The sequence below is a fragment of the Atta cephalotes genome (genome assembly GCF_000143395.1).
Source record: "Atta cephalotes unplaced genomic scaffold scaffold00001, whole genome shotgun sequence".
Classification (NCBI taxonomy): Eukaryota; Metazoa; Arthropoda; class Insecta; order Hymenoptera; family Formicidae; genus Atta; species Atta cephalotes.
In genome coordinates this window covers 9,125,257-9,139,827 of record NW_012130065.1, presented here as the reverse complement: position 1 = coordinate 9,139,827, position 14,571 = coordinate 9,125,257, and the positions used below count along the sequence as shown (strand labels likewise).

Below are 14,571 nucleotides of genomic sequence, written 5' to 3'. Positions count from 1 at the left end.
ACTAATAATTAAGTTTAAATTTAATTAAATTAAACTATATAATATAATAATATAAATATATAATAGTATAAATAAAATATTATTATTTATTTATTTTTTCTTCTCTCTCTCTCTCTCTCTCTCTCTCTCTCTCTCTCTATTAAGCAAGTCAATCAATATAATTATATTTTTTTCTTAACAAGACGTATGAAAATTCAATTGACCACATATATTTTTAAAGATTTTAATTTAAGTTACAATTTAAAACAATTTGAAAATTAATTATATTTTTATGTATAAGTTATTTTATTGTATTTTTATCTGTTCAGGTGTTTGCGACGAGCACGAATACAGACTGACAAAGCACTTGCTGGACGGATATGACGCCGGCGTGAGGCCTGCTAAAAATTCGTCTCAGCCTTTGGTCGTGGTCTTTGGACTATCCCTTCATCATATTATTGACGTCGTGAGTGTATTCGAGTGTAAATAATCTTAAAAATTAATATACGACGCGAAAGAGAACTTATTGTTCCGTTAATTTTCTTCTTATTGTTAGAACTTTATTAATTAAAAAAAATATTATGATTAAAATTCTGTTTATAATTTTATTTTTGAAAACATTTTTTTTTCTTAAAACTACTTGAAATAATTTTTAAACTATTTTAGATATTTTTATGAAATTAGATTACAGAAATTAATAGATATAGTTTGCCTTTCTATATCTTTTTTACATTATTAACAAAATTTTTGGATAATTTAAATGTAAATATACGTATAATTTTAATATTATTTTACATAAACAAGAATATGTAGTATAATTACACATAATTATAAACATTTTTAAATAAGTTTTATTTATTTAAAATTTACGTATGTAATTCTATAAATTAATCAGAAATTAAAATAATTAAGAATTTTTTAAATATGTTTTTATATGTGAATTGCGTGAAATGTTTTTGTTTCAAATTCCAAATAATGTTCAATTTTTATTAAATTATTAGCTACGTAGAATGGATATAATACTATGTACACATGTATTTTTCGCAACAAAGTATTGACGATAGCTATAAATATCAGTAGAAATTCCGTTATTTCTCGAAATCCTTAAAGTTCAACGATCGAAATAAATTAAAGAAGCAAACTATTGGTTATACGATATCCTTTGCTAATGGATAAAGAAAAAGCCAAGCGTGGGACTTAATTCTTCAAAAATATTTTTGTATTCTTTCGTTTTCATTATCGAGATTGTACATTATATATTTGCAGAATCCCACGCTTAACTTTTCCTTTAGCTATTAGCAAAGGATATCGTATAACCAACAGTTTGCTCCTTTAAGTTTATTTCGATTGTTGAACTTTAAGGATTTCGAGAAATTACATTATTGCTTATTAGCACAATAAAGATAATCATAATAAAAATAAGCACGAGAGAAAATATTTTCGTGTATAGAGAGGATAACGGTGAGGCGTGACGTAATCAATTGAAAAAAGAAGTCTTCTCTCGACGGATTTCATAGAATAAAAAATAATTTAAATACAAGAAAGAAACTATATGAAAACGTGCGGTTATTCGATTTTTAACTGTATTTGCATTTACGTCTATGGATTTTTTTGCTATTGATTTTTATCAATGCTTTAGTATTCAAACAGAATTCTCAGGATTTGATCTTTAATAAAATAAATTCCTGCTTCGTGGCTGGTGAAAAAATCTACCAAGCGATAGAAATAATATTTGAATTTACCGTCACTACTGAAGAATAAACGACTTTTATTTGAAGAGCCATAAAATTTATGTAATAACATTACTCACAGCTTTCTCGCGATATACAGTATGTAATAAATACTGCGACCATATATGTAATAAATATAAGTAATAAAGTATGTAATAAATATAATTATACATTGAGTTTATATAAACATTGCTAAGTTATTAGTTATTTAAATTTTATTAATTTTATATAAATTTTCTTTTATCATCTCTATCATTGATTATGTTAGATTTTCGAGTTTTCCTCTAGATTTGTATCGGTATACAAGGTAAGATTGAGAAAAATGCGCAACGAAAATGAAAACGTGATCGTGACGGGATCCTCGATGGTAATCGGAGATACGGGAGATAAATTGGCGTGAGACTAAGTAAGACGGTGGGAAAACTTCAGGCATTTGTTTTACGTATGGCAGTAACGAGAGCAACCTTTAACGCAACGCAGTCGATCAGTCACCCCAGGGAGGCTTGAGACGGTTAAAACGTCTAACGAGAACTTATTACATCTATTGCGAAAAATGTATGGTCATTCAATTCGTCTTCTTTTTCCATTTTTTTTTTTTCGTTTAATAATATTGATGATAATATATCACGTGGTTTTCTTGTCGAGTTTTGTTAATCGCCGAATCTATTGGAAACCTTTCGAGATATTGCTGGAATACACAATGAGATAATTGAATAATAATCGAAAGGACACTTTGCATGAATCCCATTTCTTTTTATTTGAAACGATTTATTCATTATATTAAATTTTTAATTATCAGTTATATACTTATGTTTGCAAAGTAAAAAAAGATCTTACAAAAAATAGCAAATTTTGCAGTATAATCATATAAATAATGAGCTGGAATGATCATTTGTTGATCTGCAATTAATGATTTATTTTATCGTGTGTTATTTGAGGACTATAAATTTTCATATAAACATAATCAATTTTGAATTTGCAATTGTTAGTCAAACAATAACATCTGCTATAAATTCCTATGGCTTAAATTCTCAACATACCTAAATCCTACAATTGAAATATTGAACATAGTCTCACGATGGTATCTTCGTTATATCATGCGTTATTGGATTATACTACCACATTCCATTGATTTTCCATAGTATCTAATCTCAAGATAATACACGCGAGGATAAAGTTAAGTGAGACTATATCGCTTTCATGGAGCTTATCTGTCAAAGAGAAGTATGTACGTATCTATTTTGTTTAATTATCATGGAAATAGCTACTCGAATAAACGAATAAACAAAAAATTCATTAAATTATATTAATGAAAAAATTATTATAAATTTTTCTTTCATTTTTCTTTTCTTTTAAAGTTTAAAGAGAGTGAATAATTGTTTAATAATTGTAAAGTGAATAATTGTTAAAAATTTGCGAATATATATAATAATTAAATTCTATAAAAAAAACTCTATAATAATTAAAAATATTGTCTCTCATTTTTTAAAGTAAATGAAAACGTTATAACAATAATTAAAATATAATAATTATAATTAAAGTTATAACGATTAATATAACGATTATAATTTTAACGATCATTTATCGAAGCAACTGTTTTAATGAACGATTTAGAAATATAATATACATCGAAATGTTACTAACGCTACTTTAATTATCGAATTGAAGGGATCCAATCTTGAGGGATGTCAGCGCAGATCTCTCAAAAGTTCACAAAGTGGTTAGACTGAGTCGAATAGAGAATTGAGGAAAGCGTACCGGAACCTTTGAATATTTATGTTCAACGTACAAAATAACGAGATCCAATTATAAAGAACTCTTGCTCATTGATCGAACGTCAATCTCTGTCGAGAGATAGCATTCACCGCGGAATTCGTTAGGTTCCAGGTTTCGCACGATTATAGTGGTCTATTAATATAAATATCGCGGAACTGGTTTGTATAATACTTTGCACTTGTCAATTAAGTGTCTTATACTGCTAGCAAAAGGAAAAAAATCTGCGGACAAAAGTAACATTTCATCGTTTTTCTCGGAGCGGAAAGATATATTGAATTAATGTTTCTAAATGAATTAAGGTGTGTGTTTTCTTGAATTTCTACCTAATGCCTACAATAACTGTAAGCATAGTTAGTGGTTGTAATTGTAAGAATTGATCAATCACAATCGAATATTATCCTCATATTTAACTTCATTGATCAATTCTTACAATTACAACTACTTATAACTACTTATTATTGTAGAATAAGTATAACGGTAAATAAGACAAACTATTTTAGTTTATTGATTTCGTATTTATTTTACTTTGTCTTTATTTTTTTAAGTTGTTGTATTGTTCAGAATGAAAAAATTTCTAAAAATTTTCAATAAAATCGCTTTAAAATATTTTATTTTATTTCTAATTTATTTGCAGTTACTTTTATAAGTCTAAAAATAAAGCGTGAAATTTATTAAATTGTGAAAATAATATTACTACTAACGTTTTAAAACTGTTTCGGATTTTGTGAGGGATTGATATTATTTTTTTTTATAACTAGAAAGATTGCCTGTTATTTGTCAACCATATCGTCGACAATTCGTTTCGTTGATCTATATAAAGTTCAATTAATCACACAGGTCAGTTTCAACAACTTTCTTTTAGAGAGCAATCTTTTTAAGCGTGACAAATTAAATATTTTATAATAAATTAGTTACAAATTATAAAACTTTTTGGGAGAATTTTTATTATATACAAATATGCTGCTGATTAAGTAAAATAAATATATTGTTTGTTTTGGCAAAGAAATAGTAAAAAGATTTTATAAACGAGCGAGAAAATTATAAAATAATCGGAAAAATAAATTAAACGTTATGTTCAAATAAATTAATAAACGCTATAATCTGCGCGTGGCATATTTATGTAAACGAATTTATATTGCAGTTTTTATGAAGATCGTTTCGCTTCACATTCCTTTAGGTCTTACGATTTATAATTTATTTCAGGATGAAAAGAACCAGATACTTACGACCAACTGTTGGGTTACGCAGGTTTGGACCGATCATCATTTGAAATGGAATGCCTCGGAATTTGCTGGAATTCGAGTAATCCGCGTTCCCTACAATCGTGTCTGGCGACCTGACACGATTTTGTACAACAAGTGAGCAATCGTTTCGAATCAAGGAATAAACTTCTCAACGCTATTGCACTTTAAAAATGTATATCGCAAGGAGAGAATTTATATATATTTAACCCGCGGTTCTGAGATATTACAAAAATTCCACAAATTAAGACAATGATTTATACGTTCTCTTGAGATCTCGTCTTAATCTTACTATTCTTTCGAAACATTTTTCAATCCCTTGCGGGATATTTTGCAATGGTACGTATAAAATAAAGACTGGAGAGAAGATTCAAAATAAAATATGATTTTCAAAAGAAAAATATGTGAATACTCTTGAAAAGTAATAATTTTCGGGATCGGTTGAATATAAAAAAATAAAACTACAGGAGACACAAATAATTTAGGATAAATTTGAAGTTTGTATTACAAAATGGAATACAATATAAATGGAAAACAATAATTTCTTAAAGTATCCGAATTTCTTAAATTATATTATTGATGTAAGGAACGGAGTTTAAAGATATAAAGCTGTGTGATCGAAATGAAAAAAAAAAGATATATACATATATCTCGATGCGGTTTCAATTTTCTGGTTGCAGTGCGGATCCACAATATAGTTCAGCGGTCATCAATACAAACGTGATCGTCAGTCACACGGGCGAGGTGGTTTGGTTAAGCCACGGTATCTTTCGTAGCAGCTGCGATATAAATGTGGAGTTCTTTCCCTTTGATGAGCAACGATGTGCCCTCAAATGGGCCTCCTGGACGTATGATGGATATCAAGTAAGCTTCACCTTTTATAGTTGCGTTTTATTTTCCACATTTGGATCTTCATTCATCCGAATGCAAATTATCAAAGTTTTATATTTGCATAATTGAATATCTGATTTTTAACAGAACAGGTCACTGCGCCGCGTATTAAAAATTTTCTCTTAAAAAATTTCTCTTAAAATGAAGTTCGAAGTTTGTCCCGTTGGGACAAATTATTCAACGATGTAAATTGTGAAAATTCGCAAAATTTGCATTACGTGCAAATATGTCTTCTATTGCAATCAACTCGAAGATATATAACGCGTTTGAAAGTTATATTTATAGTCCTGAATTTTGCATCAAAATACATATCAAATATCACGCTCAACGATTTCGCTGATATAACAAATATCAAGAATCAAACATCCGCACATCAAACTTGTCTCAATATAACATTTTTAATTTCATGAACTAATAATATTATAATATACTGCAAAATGTCTAAAAATATCTATGTATGAAGTAGCACTTGAAATTAAGTTTTTTTATCTTGAAACACAGAGAGTATATAGTTACATTTTAACAATAAATATTTTATTAATTGCACGTGTCTTGTACTTTACTATATTATAACTTTACACTATAACGGAAATATAACGTGAAGAAGCTATGCACGAAGCTATAATTTATCCGCCACCTGCAACGTATTGCATAATACATTAATGCAACAGATGATAATAAGTGATTGTTTCTAGAAGATAATCGCGTTTTGATGGATAATGCGACGATAAACTGAGCGGCTCGTGTTGATATCTGCTTACTCAAATCTTAGTGTGAAAATTATAATATGATGTTTTATAACTTTATTGATAATAACAAACATGAAAGCTACAGATCAGACAGTGCAAAATAGAACGTTTTCAATTTCACAAGTTAATCATTTACTAACTGTTTTAATAACTGTCAGATATGACTGCATTTCAAGCAGTGATGTAGTGATGCATGGATCGTTGCTCCATTTCATGCCATTGCTTGTTCACTCAAGTGGCTCTCTGGCCTTGGATGCATACATAATATGTGCTATATGTCACAAAAACAAATTCTAAAATCATGCGCCAGGCAGTTATAAAATATTTTACATATTTATTATGAATTATAAATATGAGATATAAATATTTTTTATTTTTTGTATTTAAAATTAATTTTGTTAAAAGAGCTTACTGTATTATATATTTTGCACTCCGTTTTGTTGACTGATTACAATCACCAAGATATAATTAATCTCTTTGTCGAGACATCTAAAGAGAAAGTATTACTCGAATTCTAATCAACGAGAGAAAATATTTATTTAGTATTTTTGGAATTAAAGACAGATTTTTACATAAGTAAACGTTTTTATTTGATTAATCGTTTTTTTTCTCAAGTTATCTCTGAAAAAATAAACAAGATGTAAAAACTATTAACGTACATATCAAAAATGATATAGTTAAAAAAACGTGATTTTTTTAGATATTATCATATATAGTAGTAAGTAGTAGTATATATATATATATATATATATATATATATATATATAATAATAATAATATATACATATAAATTAATAGAATATAAACAATATTCATCAAAAATAATTTAACTTCATTAAAAAGCGATCAAAACATTATAATTCGAAAAGGATGGTTTAGAAAAATCATTAAAGTTGTTATACTAAAAAAATAGTTTTTTAAGGATTGAAACGAAAATGACAAAATAACATAATAATTTTTTGTTAAGTCTGACAGAAAATTATTAAATAATAATTACTACTCAAATAATATCGGCAAAAAGAAAATATTTTTAATACATCAATCAAATGTTATTTTTGTTATTTTCATATCAACTCTTAAAAATGATTTTTTTCGAATTGTGACAATTTAATGATTTTTTTATCATCTTTTTTGAAAAATTTTTCGTAAGAAAGAAATATTTTCTTTTCCTTAATTTTATGAGTTATGTATCATTTTTGAAATAAACGAACGACATCTTTTTTTAAGAATCATCTTTTTTATTGAATCATGAGAAGTAAAGTTTAGATGACTATCAAGACTATGTTAAAAATGTTTAAAACACATTTTATTTGAATTTCTCGGTTAAATCGCGATTGCAAATACATAGATAACGGATATAAAATTGATTCTGAAGGCCTATTTATTAAATCGTTTTCAAGAGATTGATTTCAGTTAAGTTGTTAGTCAAAGATGTCGATATATTTTAAATAAATAAGTGTTATATAAGAGATAATTCGAATGACATGTTCTAATTAGTCAATGTTTTCATTGGGTCTCATAAAACTTTAGAATCATTTAAAAATACGGGAGAGCGATTATTATATAGACAGCGCACGATGGTAATTCTCTTGCAGATTTCTTTTTAAATCGAATTAATTTTTGCGTTCAGCAGAATTTCATAATTCACGATTTTATATTCACCTTCATTTAGGATCGCGGAATATTTTATGGTTTTGGTAGATATCATTCAGCAAGATACCTTATCGATTATCTGAAGTCTGAAGTATTGGTATATCAGTATATATTATATAGTTCACGAAATCGTATCGATTAGAAAGACAAAAGAATGAATATTGCAGATTAAATCTTATATTTATTGCAGATTAAATCTTATATTTAGATGCATATTGAAATTACTATAAAGATCGCCGAACATTTTTGTATCTTTTTATGTTTTAGATAGCTAATTTTTTTCGGTATTAGGAGAAATACGTAGCAAAAAACTATTTTGATGCAGAATGAATTGTGCGTGCGACACGAATGAACGAAAGGAAAAAAATGTACATTTGTTTGCGAAGCGAAGCCGATCGGTCTTTTGGAAGTTCGGGAACGCTTAACACAGCTGTGGAATCGAAAACGCCGAGCCGTCAAGTCGTAAAAATTGCCCTGGTTCGGGCAGATCGAAGAGCTTAATCCCAACATCGCGAGAAGAATTCAATACGAGAACCGTTCAGTTCGCCTCTGCGCCGAGAGCACCCTGCCTATCTTTTTCACAGAGTTTTCCCATTTTCTATCTCTTCGCGTTGAATACATTTGCTGCCGTCACTACTGCCGCCGTTTTCTCCTCGTCGCGTAAAGAACGTCATCGCGGTGTAAAATGCTTGTCCAAGAGAATCTTTCAAAGTTCTTCGCGCATTAATCATTTCTCGTGTTTCGTGTGGTCGGATTTTCAGTGGCCATCATTAATTTCCCAAGCGAAAACTTGACAAGAGGTTTCTCTTTCATAAAAAAAAGTCGAAGTTCTTGTTCCAATTAGGAATTTTTTGAAGAATTTGTTGATTGAGTAAACAAATAAATGATGTGACATATTATTTGTTACGAGATCTATGATAAAAAAGAAATTACTATAAAAGTAAAACAAGGATTATTTTAAAATTCCATTGAGAATGTCTATTCTGTTTGTATATTTTATCTCAATTAAAAATTCGATTTTTATCATTTAAGAAAATAAGGATCTAATAAATAGATAAATGATGTGACATATTACTTGTTACGAGATACAGAAGAAAAGAAATTGTGATAAAAGTAAAACAAAGATTATATTAAAATTCAATTGAGAGTGTCTGTTCGATTCGTGTAATATTCTACTTCAATTTAAAATTCGATTTTGGTCTTTTAATTCTTTTCCCATTCGTACGACCGCAATAAACCTCTCGATTTGTCATTATTAATAAAACATGTATCAGCTCGATGAAAAGTTATTACGCGTTATACAAAACATTCTGGATCGCAACGACAGACATTCGGCCTGTCAGCTGCCAGTTTAACTTTTAGTCGATAAATCGAACCGACTCTAGACGTTAGTTTCCGTTCATGTTTAGCAAAAGGACGCGATGTTCGATAAATAACAAAAACCTGCTTTCAATTGATATTTTTTACTACTCGCAAAACTTTGCCGTTTTAAAGCTGGTTCTACATTAAACGCAAATCAATCGCAAGTTTGTCGCAATAATCAATCTGTGGAGCGTCAATTTTAAAACTAGAGATCTCACAAGAGAGATTGAACACCATATTTTTCGTTCCACTATATTTTTCAGAACTTGCTTATGTAAGATAGAATAAGATGTCCTCGCATTTTATCCTATCTTATCAGGTTGATAAAAATCATATTTTAAACATTGTTTTCCATTGTTTAAATCCCATGCTTAATAAATGTTTTAAATATATTTTAAATATGTTTTTTATAATATTGTTTAAAGCGTGTAATGAAGTATTAAAAAAAAAGACACGACATTTTATCCTTTAAAAAAACATCTTTTCCTAATCCTGTTAATCTTACACATCTCATTTTATCTTAAGCAGATCTTGAAAAATATGACGGCTCAATCAAAAAATGTTCAAACGTTCAATCTTTTACTCTTGAGAATCTCTTGCTGTCCTAACAAGTTTGCGATTAATGTAGAACTAGTTTTTATAGACAAACGACGGCAATTTGCGATGTCAGTTGTCATAGTGTCTTGCGTAATTTATGAGGAAATTTTGCGAACATCAGCTCGAACTGGAGAGACAGAGCGAGCAGGGGGACGTGAGCAATTATCAGGCGAACGGCGAGTTTCATCTTCTGGACTTCACCGCTCGTAGAAACATCGAGTATTATTCCTGTTGCGAGGAACCGTACCCCGACATCACTTACGAAATTCGCTTACGACGACGTCCGATGTTCTACGTCTTCAATCTGATTCTACCCTGCATACTAATTAATGGCGTTGGTAAGTAGACTACATAAATGTGCATACCTGAGTGAAACAGCGTGGAATGCCCAAGTTAGTGACTTGCAGTAGATCGAACTAACGTTCGTACATCAAAGGGCATAATAATTGTTTTTCGGTACTTGTATGTATTCAAAATACTGTTATTATAATTCCTGATTTAGAAAGTTCTAATATTACAATTAACGGCGTTATATCTCATTTTATATCTTATTTTTATATTTTTATATCATTGAAAATATTTATTATTATTATATTTAAGAAAAAAAATTTGAAATAATTAATAATTGCACCATTAGCAGCTTTATTCTAAAAATAATATGTACAAGAAAAAGGTCCCGAAGAAATAAGTTACATAATAAAAAATCTTTATTATACCTATGATTTGTTTCTTTCCCTCTCTCTCTCTCTCTTTCTCTCTCTTCGAAGCTTTTTTATTTATTCTGAAAATACGAACAATTTTTTTTGTAAACAATATAACGCGCTCATTTCATCGATCTTTACATCATATTCAGTGAAAAATGAATAAAATAATCGATTACTATTTTTCTTTAAAAATATCTTTTCACAAAAAACTTTTTTATGAAAAGACATCTATTATTAAATTGAATCTCATGAGTGAAGTTTTAAGATTGTGAATTAATGATATGTGATATAACATAATCTCGAGGACCTCGTTTATTAAAGGAAATAACAGCTCTTATCGTTAATTACGAAGTAAATTTCATAAATAAACCTTGAAACTACAAAGTAGTAGTAAGTCATATAAGAGATTAAGTATACTCTCTCTTCCGATCTTTCCGCATTCTTCGTACGACCTGCTTGCATGAGAAAATTGAGATTGTCCCTATTAGCACGAAATGCGAATCTTATGAATTTCCAGAATAGTTTTCGTAATCTCGGTGGAAAAAAACCTTATTAACAGCTATGCGAGCAATCAAATTACATGTTAAAACTTCGCTAAAAATAATTGGATCGACGTCTGTCGATAGCACTAATCAATCGATTCAACCAATCATTTCTAGTTGGAAATTTATTATTGCTTGATAAAAAAATTAAAATGCATGATTATCGCTTTTATATACATGTTTGAAAGAAATTCGAAATTTTAATAAAAATATACATTTACATAGAAATATGTCAAGAATATTTTGAAAACAGATTACTTGATAAGTTTAAAGTCAATTAAATTTCTATAAAGATATCTAAAAGATTAATTGCTTGCCATAAATTTTTTACATTAAATATTTTTGTAATTATTGTTTAAATTACAAAGCAAAATTATCTTTGTATCTATTTTTTTTATAACAAAAAAAAATGTTTTAGTTTAATACACTTTCTTATTATCTAAAAATATTTACTTTTAATCATTCTACATATATTCTAATACTACACTAATGTAATTAAGAAAAAGAAAAATATATATTTCTCATAAAAATATTATAATTATAAAAATATTATAAGGCAGTAAAAGAAAAATACGTAATTACTAAATTTCTAAAGTTCTTTGTTAATTCTTTGTAAAAGCGTAAAAAAATGATCTTCGAATATTATGTAACATTATGCAAAGGAGGGGGAAGATGAGAATTCGAAAAATAATATTGGGTCTAATAGCGTTAGGATTTGTACGTGGGAAAACAAATTAAGTGATCGCCTTTAAGGAAACGGCATAAACCGAAGCATTTCATTACATTTCTGCTGCCATTTATCGATAATGAAAGAAATTTTCCGAGAACTTGTTAGATATTAGCGCCAAGCTAACAGAACAGCAATTACCTATCGAATAAAAAATGAATTTTATAGACAAAAAAAATGGAAAGTAGGACATAATAAAAGTCTCTCTAGCAATGGCACGATCTACCTTTTTATTATGAATCTTGGTAGATAAATTTAAATATGTAGATAATATAATGGTCTGTAATCTGGCTTCTACAATGATAAAAACATGTTGTTAAAGTTTTGAAAGTATACTAGAATTTTTTTAAACTTTTATAATCTGAAACAATAAAAAATTTACTTTGTTTCTGGAAAGCCCCTATTACTGACGGAGGAATTAAAATTTATGCCAGCGAAAGTTTAAGAGAGTAAAGAAATTAACGTATAAGGTATATATAGAAATAGATAAAAAAAACACATTGAAATAACAGAATATAAGACCCAGTAGGGCAATCAAGGCACTGTCGGACAAATGGAACAACGCAATGGTTTTCCGATAATAAAATTGATGGTATAGAACAGTTAAAAAAGGGCAACTATGAATTATTGGGAAATATTTATATGATTTTGTTTGGTCAAGAGAATTCATAAATTATTTTACACAGTAATAGTAAAAAATAGACAAAATTTAAATTCATTTTCTTTGCACGAATATTTACTAATATTTTTCGCAAGATTAAGACCGGTATAACTCGTAATTGGTTTTTATATTTAGGATCATTTTAAGCACAATTTTAAGATGTTATGAATCTAGAGAATTGTATATTAGCATCTTACTTTACTTAGAACGGTCTTAAAATAAGAATCAATTATAAATATCTTAAGACTCAAATAAATTATGGAAAACTGGTATTCTATAAAGTTATCGTGATATCAATCAATAATTTAGATATTGATATGCTAAATATAATAATGTTTAATGAAAACAAAAGATACGGAAAACTTAATAATTTAAATTTATCGAACTGAGAAAAAAGCAAGAGACTCACCTTTTTTTATCATTTTTTTCCTGCAGTTCTGCGGTTACTCCATTCTCGATCTACGAACTTTTGAGTTTGTCACGAGACTTCAAATCGAAGTCTCGTGGAATATCTTGGATTCAATATTTCGCGGTAAGGGTGAAACTTTCGCGAACGCTGTTCTTGTTTGCTCTCCAGCCCTGCTGGTGTTCTACGTGCCCTCCGAGTCGGGAGAGAAAGTCACCCTCGGCATCTCGGCCCTTCTGTCTATGACAGTGTTTCTGATGACCATTCGCGAAACTTTACCGCCCACGGAGAAGACGCCACTGATAAGTAAGTACTTTATTAGTCAATTAAATTAAAAACTTTAATTTAAAATTCAAAAACATTTCTACATATCCAAGATATTTTTAAAATATTACGATTCATCAATTTTTTTTTATGCTGTCATTATATTTGGTCGAATTATGACAAATATTTTTCCGAAATCATATTTTCGAATTTTAAAATCACTTAATTTTGTTAATTTGGAATTGTTCGACGCAAAATGTTATCGTGATTTTGGTTCGCCTTACCCTGTTTTTAGTTAATTTTAGTTAATTTTAAAATTAACACTTTAAATTGGTTGACGTAGTAAGCTTGAAATTGACTTGAAAGCAACTAATGTAAGACCAGAGTAATGTATAACGAAGGTTACAGTTGCTCGTTATTCATTAAAAAACCTGTGGTAAAATGCACCTGGGATTTCCTTCAGACACGGTTAGCCGTCTTTGCAAGATTGAATAGCGTCTCATTTCTGCTAATGTAGTCTTCAAAGAAGAATCCCGAAAGAGTGTACTCAAAGAACAACGAGAAAACCAAATAAAAATAGTTCGGAATTGTTACTCAAGTGGAGAAAGAATTTTGTTTAATGGTTAGACAACGGTTTGTGGTAAACAATTTTCTTAACAAGATACAACGAGTGCATCATATTCAGCAAGTTTCCTCAAATAAAAATAACAATATTTTATCCGATTCTTTTAATTCTGTCTGTTGTATTAATTTAAATAAATATTTATATATTTTAAATATGTTATTAAATATATATTAATTCAATATTTTATAAGAGAGATAAATATTTGTATAAAAATTCTTTGAATTGTTTTTGACTGTAGAAAAAAACTAGACTTAAGTTACTATTCCAGTTATTATTTTTTTACGATCACTTTATTTATGATGTAAAATTGATTTTTATTTTTTATGAAATACATAAGAACAAAATCAAAGTAAATTAAATTGATAAAACAAATATTCTTAATATTTTCTACTTTTATAATAAATGCATTTTTCCTAATTTTGGACTTAATTTACCAATTAAGGGACTAATATGAAAAGCAATGAAGAAATTAAATGAAGCTAACAAATTTAAAAGAGTCCAAATTGTTATAAAAAACTAATAATAGAATTTTACTTATATTAAAATGACAAAAAACATGAAACATTTCAAACTTAACTTAATCCTTCTCAGCCGTGAAAACTTACTTAAAGTTTTTACATGATTCAAATTTGTAATTTTTTATGATTGAAAAGGACTAATTGTA

General features: G+C 28.3%; 1 protein-coding gene across 1 annotated transcript in view; it reads left to right on the top strand.

Annotated features, from left to right (window-relative positions):
• The window catches only part of LOC105626194 (neuronal acetylcholine receptor subunit alpha-7-like), a 22,428-nt gene that overhangs the window by 5,691 nt on the left and 2,166 nt on the right, over positions 1 to 14,571 (top strand). The window contains exons 2-6 of the mRNA XM_012207505.1: positions 309 to 445; positions 4,689 to 4,843; positions 5,407 to 5,590; positions 10,100 to 10,316; positions 13,190 to 13,324. Coding sequence (XP_012062895.1) covers positions 309 to 445; positions 4,689 to 4,843; positions 5,407 to 5,590; positions 10,100 to 10,316; positions 13,190 to 13,324 — 828 coding nt within the window. The remainder of the gene's footprint in view (positions 1 to 308; positions 446 to 4,688; positions 4,844 to 5,406; positions 5,591 to 10,099; positions 10,317 to 13,189; positions 13,325 to 14,571) is intronic.